Here is an 11,156-nt window from a genome sequence, read left to right as displayed (position 1 = left end):
TACAATAGTTATTCTGAACTACAACTCCAGTTACTGACCAATCGGATTGGAATTAGTGACAATGATGGGAGTTGTAGTACACACTATAGTGTCATGCGTTTCGTTTGCATGTCTGGTACAGGTTCTAAGGGACCCGGAAAGACAAAATATCCTGTGTAGCTCAGAGAAATAACTGTCGATTGTGCACACACACATACACATATATATATATATATATATATATATATATATATATGCTTATTCTAATATTATGTGCTTATTCTATAATGATGTCCCTAATAAATCAGACAAATCGCACAAATAGGCAGAATTCAATTACCCCAACAGGTTCTGCTTTAACGGACAACAGACATTATTGTCATCACCTCCACTTAACACTATTACCCCCCAGGGAAGGCCCACAGGGAATTCAATTCAATTGGCGACCTTTAGGATGACCAAGAAATCATATAAATCAGGCACAATAAGATACTTCATCCCCATCTACCAGGCACAATTCATTATTTAAAATCAAACAAACACATAAATAACAAACATACAAATGAAATCTATTTAAATGTGAACCACAATTATGTATACACATGCTGCCAGTGATCTGATCAGTAGGAGAGCCCCTGGTACTGGGAGACAGAGAGGAGAGTGGGAGGCTGTGGGCACACAGTGGGCTGGGTGCTGCTGCTGCTGCAGCAGGTGAGAGGTGAACAGGAAAGTTTGCAATAAACTTTTTTTGGGGGGTAAGACATTTATGGGGACCCTTCCCCTGATCCTGACAGATACAAGGGACATGGGTCTATTGATATACCCCCACCCATCCCCAACACTCCCTGCCCTGTTACTGACAGGCTACCCCAGTAAGGTTATATGAGACTACTATGCAGGGTATCTGCAGAAGGGAAAGCTGCATCTTGCCATCCCATCATGTCCCAGTGCTGTGCATTTCCCTCCCTGCACCATCCCGGCCCTCCATACTGCCAGATTCCTTTATTATTAAATCAATGGGAGAATAAAACGCCTTACGTTGCATTGGCAGCCCAAGGATTTCTGGAAGCCCCTTGACAGAAGCGTCTGTGGCGAGTGCTGAGCTTTGCATCATGTTATGGGAACGCGGCTGGAGAAATAGGGACCAGACAGGAGATGATGATAATGAGGAGGTTGCTGTGCTAGGGAGCAGTGCATGGGGGGATGAGCTGCTCCAGGACAGCAGCAGGCATGAGGGTGGCTGACAGGTGGCTGCTGTGGGCCTGGAGCTGGTGTCCCGGCTGAGTGATGCTGCCCCGGCTGGGTGATGCTGCAGCAGCTGGTCCCGGGCTGAATGATGTTGCAGCAGGTCCCAGGCTGAGTGCCGCTTACACCCCGGCCAGTTTGATTCATTCACACTGCAGGGAGCTGCTCTGACGTCACCGCCCGCCGGGTCACCACGCCCCGCGGCCAATCATGCAGAGGGGCGTGACCGCTCTTTCCAGTAGAGAGTGCTAAGGGTAGGCGTGAGCTTCCTGCACCTGGGCGTGGTCTCTCGGTCGCCACACCCCCACGGGCTTCAGGTACAGGTACAGGTGCAGCAGCGACAGGTGTCAGAGGACCGCTCCGAGCATTCACTGATCACTGGCCAGTGCTTTGCTATAGGGAGTGACAGCATACAGTAAAGGTGCCCATACACTAGTAAGATTTATCTTCAGATCTGGCTGGTTGGAACAAAAACATGGTTATGGATGAGTGACAGTTTGTCAGTTTTCCAGCATTTCCAAGCAAATGGCCAACTGTCATTTGCTCTCATCCATAACCATGTTTTTGTTCCAACCAGACAGATCTGCAGATAAATCTGCGTGTGTATGGCCACCTTACGTGTTTGTAATTGTAAGCCATGTTCTGAGCATGTGAGATAAAACACCTATGGAGAAAGGCAGCCATCATGCAGCATAGCTTCTTCTGTGTGACAATCTGATTGGGGTTTTAGTTTTACAAATTGCCTAAACAACATCTACTTACATAGCAGTCGGTAGCTAACTTGTATTACATCAGTTCACCAGCCACACTCCGTCTAATTGTGTATAACACACACACACACACACACACACACACACACACACACACACATATATTCTGTCCCTGTCCCAGTATATATATATATATATATATATATATATATATATAATCTATCTATCTATCTATCTATCTGTCTGTCTGTCTGTCCGTCAGTCTCTCTCTCTCTCTCTCTCTCTCTCTCTCTCTCTCTCTCTGTCTGTGTATTTATCTATCTATCTATCTGAGCATACACACGGTGAGATATGCACTATTTTTCTTTTCGATTTTGCTTATAGAAGCAAAATCTGTACTTGTTTAGTTTCACGGTGCCAGTAAATCACATGCGATTTGCATACCATTTGCATGCGATTCGATGTGCGATGCGATTTATTACCTGTTCATACCCCCACTATCAGGGGCGGATTGGCCATTATAATTACCGGGAACTTTCCCGGGAGGCCGATGCTCCTGAGGCCGAATTTAAAGTTGCAGGCAGCAGGGGCAGCACTGAGCAGTTCCCTAAGGCTGGCCCCGCCCAGCACACTGTGTGCTGCGTGCATCCAGCCCTGCTCTTCCTGGTCCTGCAGCAGCTCCTCTACGTGCTCTATGCTGCCTCCCCTACCAGAAGCATGCACAGACACTACAAAACAGATCATTGGGTGAGTGCATATTGGGTGTAATATTGATGCAGGGGCTGTGTGTAATGTACTGGGTGTAATTTGGTTAGGGGGGGGGGGGGGGGGGAGGCTGTGTATAATGTCCTGTGTGTAATTTGGTTTAGGGGGGCCTGTGTATAATGTTCTGTGTGTAACTTGGGGGAGGGGGGCTGTGTATAATGTCCTGTGTGTAACTTGGGGGAGGGGGGCTGTGTATAATGTCCTGTGTGTAACTTAGGGAGGGGGGCCTGTGTATAATGTCCTGTGTGTAATTTTGTTGAGGGGGGCTGTGTATAATGTCCTGTGTGTAATTTGGTTGAGGGGGGCTGTGTATAATGTCCTGTGTGTAATTTGGTTGAGGGGGGCCTGTGTATAATGTCCTGTGTGTACTTTGGTTAAGGGGGGCTGTGTATAATGTCCTGTGTGTAATTTGGTTGAGGGGGGGCTGTGTATAATGTCCTGTGTGTAATTTGGTTGAGGGGGGGCTGTGTATAATGTCCTGTGTGTAATTTGGTTTAGGGGGGCCTGTGTATAATGTCCTGTGTGTAATTTGGTTGAGGGGGGCAGGGTGTGTGCATGAGAGCGGCAGGGTGTATGTATGTATGTATGAGAGCGGCAGGGTATATGTATGAGAGCGGCAGGGTGTATGTATGTATGTACAGTTGGGGCCACTCCCATCTTGGCAGGGGATGGCGATGGCGACGCAAGCCGCCATACCCCGCCAGCGCCATCTGCATAGCGAGAAGGGGACACGCGCGCACGAGAGCCGCCCCTTCCGAGGGCGCTTCCAGCCGCTCCCCGCCGCCTGCCCGCACCCCCCCCGCCGACGGAGATTGAGACGCGCGTCTCAGTCAGATGGTGAGGCAGGCCGCTGGCGGATTCGCCAGCAAGGAAGAGGCCTGCCCCATCTGTATGTATGTATGTATGTATGTATGAGAGCGGCAGGGTGTATGTATGTATGAGAGCGGCAGGGTGTATGTATGTATGTATGAGAGCGGCAGGGTGTATCTATGTATGTATGAGAGCGGCAGTGTGTGTGTATGTATGAGAGTGGCAGGGTGTATGTATGTATGAGAATGGCAGGGTGTGTGTATGTATGAGAGCGGCAGGGTGTATGTATGTATGTATGAGAGCGGCAGGGTGTATGTATGTATGTATGAGAGCGGCAGGGTGTATGTATGTATGAGAGCGGCAGGGTGTATGTATGTATGAGAGCGGCAGGGTGTATGTATGTATGTATGAGAGTGGCAGGGTGTATGTATGTATGTATGTATGAGAGTGGCAGGGTGTATGTATGTATGAGAGCGGCAGGGACAGGATGTATGTATGAGAGTGGCATGGTGTATGTATGTATTTATTACAGTGAAGGTGTATGTATGTATGTATGAGAGCGGCAGGGTGTATGTATGTATGAATGAGAGCGGCAGGGTGTATGTATGTGTGTATGTATGAGAGCGGCAGGGTGTATGTATGTATGAGAGCGGCAGGGTGTATGTATGTATGAGAGCGGCAGGGTGTATGTATGTATGAGAGCGGCAGGGTGTATGTATGTATGTATGAGAGTGGCAGGGTGTATGTATGTATGTATGTATGAATGAGAGCGGCAGGGTGTATGTATGTGTGTATGTATGAGAGCGGCAGGGTGTATGTATGAGAGCGGCAGGGTGTATGTATGTATGAGAGCGGCAGGGTGTATGTATGTATGAGAGCGGCAGGGTGTATGTATGTATGAGAGCGGCAGGGTGTATGTATGTATGTATGAGAGCGGCAGGGTGTATGTATGTATGTATGTATGAGAGCGGCAGGGTGTATGTATGTATGTATGTATGAGAGCGGCAGGGTGTATGTCTGTATGTATGTATGAGAGCGGCAGGGTGTATGTATGTGTGTATGTATGAGAGCGGCAGGGTGTATGTATGTATGTATGAGAGCGGCAGGGTGTATGTATGTATGAGAGCGGCAGGGTGTATGTATGTATGAGAGCGGCAGGGTGTGTGTGTGTATGTATGAGAGTGGCAGGGTGTATGTATGTATGTATGTATGAGAGTGGCAGGGTGTATGTATGTATGTATGAGAGCGGCAGGGTGTATGTATGTATGTATGTATGAGAGCGGCAGGGTGTATGTATGTATGTATGTATGAGAGTGGCAGGGTGTATGTATGTATGAGAGTGGCAGGGTGTATGTATGAGAGTGGCAGGGTGTATGTATGTATGAGAGTGGCAGGGTGTATGTATGTATGTATGTATGAGAGTGGCAGGGTGTATGTATGTATGAGAGTGGCAGGGTGTATGTATGTATGTATGAGAGTGGCAGGGTGTATGTATGTATGTATGAGAGCGGCAGGGTGTATGTATGTATGTATGTATGTATGAGAGTGGCAGGGTGTATGTATGTATGAGAGCGGCAGGGTGTATGTATGTATGTATGTATGAGAGTGGCAGGGTGTATGTATGTATGTATGTATGTATGTATGTATGAGAGTGGCAGGGTGTATGTATGTATGAGAGTGGCAGGGTGTATGTATGTATGTATGTATGAGAGTGGCAGGGTGTATGTATGTATGTATGAGAGTGGCAGGGACCTAGGGTTACCACCCGTCCGGCGACTTCCCATACCCTGTAGGGACCCACTGTGTGCCTGGGCTGCCGGACCCCAGGGTGATGCGACCGAGCCAGCCCAGACCGTACCTGTCTCTCCCGCGGCCCGCACTAACCACCGGTGCCGCCTCTTATCCGCAGACTCTCCTCCCATCACCCGGACAGCCCTGCCCCCTGACTTACTTTTCACCCACTATGACCCATTGACCACTATCTGTTTTTCACCCTCTCCATCACCCTCTATGCTCTCTACGGCAGAAATGTGGTAAAATACCCATTTTCAGGGATTTTACCCTATTTTTAAATGTAATAAAGCCCTACTAGCAGTAGCCTAATGTAGCGGTAATACCAGCTATACATGGCATTACCCTGTAGAGGCACATCGGCTTCTTTCCGCAACACTGGGAGCATTGGTAAAGGGACTCCCGGATCACAAACCCGGAAGTCCAGGCACCAGAGTGCATCACAAAGGGCATCTTTTTGGGAGAGCTGTCCTTTGCATTACAAATCACATATGTTAGTGTCTATGCGAAAAGTATTGGCACAATGGATGGCGGGATGTACCGCAAGTGGTTGGTACATCCTGCTCCCTGTCTCCCTCTGCCTTCTGTCACACTTTTACCTGTCCTTAGGTCTCCTCTATTGTATCACCTCACCAGTTTCTTTCTCCAGTGACTCCTGCTGCATGTATGCTGACAAGTGTGTGTCCAGACTGCCGCTTGATGTTATGGGCGTGGAGAAGAAGCAGTGAGGTACCTGTAACATTACCACCAGCTGTACAACACTCAGGGACACTGGTCATCACAGGAGCAGGTGAGCAGAACATAGTGACTGGGGAATATGTCCTCTCTCCCATATGTCTCCCTCACTCACTGACCCTGGTAAGAAAATGTATGAATGTTTCTGGATGCACCCACCTCATAGCAGTTACCCACTGCCTCCTTTGTCACCCTCTGATTCCTCTTTCCACCAATATCTCCCGGTCACCTCTGTCTGCCCGGACACCCACTAGTGACCTGGGAACATGCCCCCCTTTCTCTCCGCATGTCTGCCTCACTCTCTGCCCCTGGTCTCGACTCTCTCTCTATTTATCTCTGTGTCCCTGGTCTCTCTCTCTTTCTCTGCCTCTCTGCCCCTGGTCTCTCTCTCTTTCTCTGCCTCTCTGCCCCTGGTCTCTCTCTCTCTCTTTCTCTGCCTCTCTGCCCCTGGTCTCTCTCTCTCTCTGCCCCTGGTCTCTCTCTCTGCCTCTCTGCCCCTGGTCTCTCTCTCTCTCTCTCTGCCCCTGGTCTCTCTCTCTCTCTTTCTCTGCCTCTCTGCCCCTGGTCTCTCTCTCTCTCTGCCCCTGGTCTCTCTCTCTGCCTCTCTGCCCCTGGTCTCTCTTTCTCTCTCTGCCCCTGGTCTCTCTCTCTGCCTCTCTGCCCCTGGTCTCTCTCTCTCTCTCTCTGCCCCTGGTCTCTCTCTCTGCCTCTCTGCCCCTGGTCTCTCTCTCTCTCTCTCTCTGCCCCTGGTCTCTCTCTCTGCCTCTCTGCCCCTGGTCTCTCTCTCTCTCTGCCCCTGGTCTCTCTCTCTCTCTTTCTCTGCCTCTCTGCCCCTGGTCTCTCTCTCTCTCTGCCCCTTGTCTCTCTCTCTCTCTCTGCCTCTCTGCCCCTGGTCTCTCTCTCTCTCTGCCCCTGGTCTCTCTCTCTCTCTGCCTCTCTGCCCCTGGTCTCTCTCTCTCTCTGCCCCTGGTCTCTTTCTCTCTCTCTCTGCCCCTGGTCTCTCTCTCTCTCTCTCTGCCCCTGGTCTCTCTCTCTCTCTCTCTGCCCCTGGTCTCTTTCTCTCTCTCTCTGCCCCTGGTCTCTCTCTCTCTCTCTCTGCCACTGGTCTCTCTCTCTCTCTCTGCCCCTGGTCTCTTTCTCTCTCTTTCTCTGCCCCTGGTCTCTCTCATTCTCTGCCTCTCTGCCCCTGGTCTCTTTCTCTGCCTCTCTGCCCCTGGTCTCTCTCTCTTTCTCTGCCCCTGGTCTCTCTCTCTCTGCCACTGGTCTCTCTCTCTCTCTCTCTCTCTCTCTCTCTCTCTGCCCCTGGTCTCTCTCTCTCTCTCTGCCCCTGGTCTCTCTCTCTCTGCCACTGGTCTCTCTCTCTCTCTCTGCCCCTGGTCTCTCTCTCTCTCTCTCTGCCCCTGGTCTCTCTCTCTCTCTCTCTCTCTCTGCCCTCTTTCTCTCTGCTCCTGGTCTCTCTCTTTCTCTGCCTCTCTGCCCCTGGTCTCTCTCCCTTTCTCTGCCTCTCTGCCCCTGGTCTCTCTCTCTCTCTCTCTGCCCCTGGTCTCTCTCTCTGCCTCTCTGCCCCTGGTCTCTCTCTCTCTGCCACTGGTCTCTCTCTCTCTCTCTCTCTCTGCCCCTGGTCTCTCTCTCTCTCTGCCTCTCTGCCCCTGGTCTCTCTCTGCCCCTGGTCTCTTTCTCTGCCTCTCTGCTCCTGGTCTCTCTCTCTGCCTCTCTGCCCCTGGTCTCTCTCTGCCCCTGGTCTCTTTCTCTGCCTCTCTGCCCCTGGTCTCTCTCTGCTCCTGGTCTCTCTCTGCCCCTGGTCTCTCTCTGCCCCTGGTCTCTTTCTCTGCCTCTCTGCCCCTGGTCTCTCTCTCTTTCTCTGCCTCTCTGCCCCTGGTCTCTCTCTGCCCCTGGTCTCTTTCTCTGCCTCTCTGCCCCTGGTCTCTCTCTCTTTCTCTGCCTCTCTGCCCCTGGTATATATATAGTATAAAGCACGTTCCCAGCAGCAGGCCCAGAAGTGTCCCAAATTTATAGCTTGCAGGGAGGCGCAAAAACACCCTAGCCGCGGCCCTGCTCGGGGTGATGCTGCAGGGGGAGGTGATGATGATGATTTGCAGGTTGGGTGATGATGGTGCAGAGGGGGTCATATACATATATATATATACAAATATACCTGCTATCTCCCTGTCACCCCAGCTTCCCCTGTTCCCCGCTATCTCCCTGTCACCATAGCCTCTCCAGTCACCCCAGCTTCCCCAGGCAGTCATCTGCTATCTGAGTCACCCCAGCTTCCCCAGTCACCCGCTATCTGCGTCACCCCAGCTTCCCCAGTCACCCGCTATCTGCGTCACCCCAGCTTCCCCAGTGACCCACTATCTGCGTCACCCCAGCTTCCCCAGTCACCTGCTATTTCCGTCACCCCAGCTTCCCCAGTGACCCACTATCTGCGTCTTCCTCAGTCACCCTCTATATCCTGGTCATTATTTAATTACTGCTCACGGCATATGGTATACTATGTAATGGGTGTGTGACGTGTAATCGGCATTACATTGAATTTTTTTGGCACGCGCCTTCGGCGCGCACTGTCCTTGTTGACCCTCCTTTAGAAAAAAAATTGAGTCCTGGCATCATAACGAGTAATGGTCACTGTGGTGTATGGTGTAACATGTAATGGGCATCACGGTGTGTGGCTTACAGTGTGTCATGTAACTGGCATTACAGTGTGCAACATCAAGAATGGAATTGAAGCAAAGGTTAAAAAAAATGATAGGGCGGGTCAAGGGGAGGGGTTTGGGCAGGTCAAGGGGAGGGGCTGGGTGGGCCTAGGGGCGTGTCCGGGAATCTCTCAACACTACAGGAACCAGGTGTATGTATGCATGAGAGCGGCCATTATTGATTTGTTGCCGCCCACATGAGGCCACTTCCAGAATTTTTTCAGGGCCACTTTTAGTCCCCAATCCGCCCCTGCCCCACTATCCAATATGGCATGGAGTTGATTTTATATAGTGTGGCGAGTGCAGCGAGCTACCGAGCCCGAAGCGTGGCGAGCGGACACGGATTACTTGACATGTATTCCACAGCCCCTCGCGAGGCGCGCTGCGCTGGCCACGCTTCAGGCTCAGTGAATACATGTCAAATAATTTGTGTCCCCTCGTGGGGCTAGCTACGCTCGCCACACTTCGGGCTCGGTGAATACATGTCAAGTAATCCATGTCCCCTCGCAGGGCTCGCTACGCTCGCCACGCTTTGGGCTCGGTGGCTCGCTGCGGTCGCCACACTATATAAAATCATCTCCATGCCGTAGTGGATAGTGGGGGTATGAACAGGTAATAAATCGCATCGCACATCGAATTGCATGCAAATCATATGCAAATCGCATGCGATATCACATGCGATTTACTGGCGCCGTGAAACTACACAAGTACCGCAAAATCAAATAGGAATGGGTATCGAATGGTTTTTCTGCATTTGATACATTCATTCACATTTAGTGGAAATCGAATAGAAAAATAGACTTGGCAGCCAAGACTATATAGTGGAAATCTAATAGTAGATAGTGGAAAACTAGAGGTGTGTACACATGCATCGTTTTTACTTTTGATTTGATTTGCTTTGGATTTCACCTTTTCCATCCCCTTTCGATTAGGCCTTTGCTTTCCATTCGATTTTACATTCTATCTGTACCTTTGCATTCAATATCAAATTCAATATCAAATTCGATTTGCATTCAAGGCAGTGTGCACATGTGAATTACTGGATCAAATTCGATATTTCCTGCACAGCCTTCTTTTAGATCTACAGACAACGTATCGAATCGAATGGGGATCAAAAGCTTCTTAAAAACCATTCGATTTCGATTAGATTTTGCTTCTACAGGTTGAGTATCCCTTATCCAAAATGCTCGGGACCAGGAGAATTTTGGATAACGGATTATTCCGTATTTCGGAATATTTTAATATTTCAATGATGTATTTTGAAGTATCTTGCATTTATGCTGTATAAACACATAATATACACACAAATATATTTTATTACCACATAAAATACACACAAATATATTTTAATTGTTCAAAAAACAAGGTTTCAAAACGTGAAACAAAATGTGTGTACTATCTCAGCACTGAATTTGAATGCCAAGCAATCATTGTCTTGCACATATATAGTGCCAGTTACATATCATGACCCCAGTGATGCTGTTACAAATGTCCCCAGTGAGTTTTTAGCAAAAAAAAATTTTTTTTTTCACTTTCTGGAATGTCCGTATTTCGGAATAATTCGGATAACGGATATTCGGATACGGGATACTCGACCTGTATAAGCAAAATTACATCAAAAACCTGTCAAAATTGAACCATGTGTATACCCCTTAATGTGTTCACTGCAGCATTCAATTTGATGTCAATCTCCTGCCTGAAGCCAGTGTTGATCTAATAGCAAATCGAATGGACATCGAATGGAATATCGAATAGAAAATAGCGGAAATCGAAATTGAGAAGAAAAAAAACTTCAGAGCAGGTGGAATAGTCCATACCTATTTCGATCTGTTAAAGATATATATTTGACTGTTGTTCACAATTTTTGTGTGTGTAAAGGATGCCTATAGACATTAGGGACAAATATAATAGGGTGTGAGAATGGAGAGTTTTCCCATTTTTTTAAAGCAGCAATCCTTTACTTGGCAAAATCAACCTGGTTTTGCAGTGCAAATGGTTGCCGTTTTCAACAAATGGGAAAACTCTCCCAAAACCTCTCACTTACTGATTCTCACACCCTATTACATTTTCCCATGGTTTAGTTATAAAACAATTTCTTGTACTGCAGTGTCCCGTTTTCATCTGCAACCAGAGATGGTCGCTGATGTAAATGACACACTGCCGGGAGAAGAGGCAGAGGCATGATCCTCCGACCAGCGACCATTAGGGGGCTGAAAACGGGAGCCCGCACCCGACACTCCAATCGCTGGCAATATGGTCGCTCAGCTACCATATTGCCAGCGATAAGTGTACACAGCTTAGGAATGACCTGAGCAGACTCACTAGGGGGGCCATTTATCATGCAATATTTGTGGCTAAATCCCCCAAAACACACGATTTCGGGGTTTAGCCGCAAATACTAAGTATCACCTAAATCAGGGGTTCC

General features: G+C 48.9%; 1 protein-coding gene across 1 annotated transcript in view; it reads right to left on the bottom strand.

Moving 5' to 3' along the window:
• The window catches only part of LHX4 (LIM homeobox 4), a 68,960-nt gene extending 67,637 nt beyond the window's left edge, over nucleotides 1-1,323 (bottom strand). The window contains exon 1 of the mRNA XM_083157175.1: nucleotides 1,018-1,323. Within this exon, the coding sequence (XP_083013301.1) occupies nucleotides 1,018-1,093 (76 nt within the window). The 5' untranslated portion in view covers nucleotides 1,094-1,323. The remainder of the gene's footprint in view (nucleotides 1-1,017) is intronic.
• Nucleotides 1,324-11,156: the final 9,833 nt, after the last annotated feature.

Source organism: Crinia signifera, chromosome 8 (genome assembly GCF_055691185.1).
Source record: "Crinia signifera chromosome 8, ASM5569118v1, whole genome shotgun sequence".
Classification (NCBI taxonomy): Eukaryota; Metazoa; Chordata; class Amphibia; order Anura; family Myobatrachidae; genus Crinia; species Crinia signifera.
The sequence above is the reverse complement of the archived record's forward strand: the minus strand, read 5'-3'. Positions and strand labels throughout refer to the sequence as shown.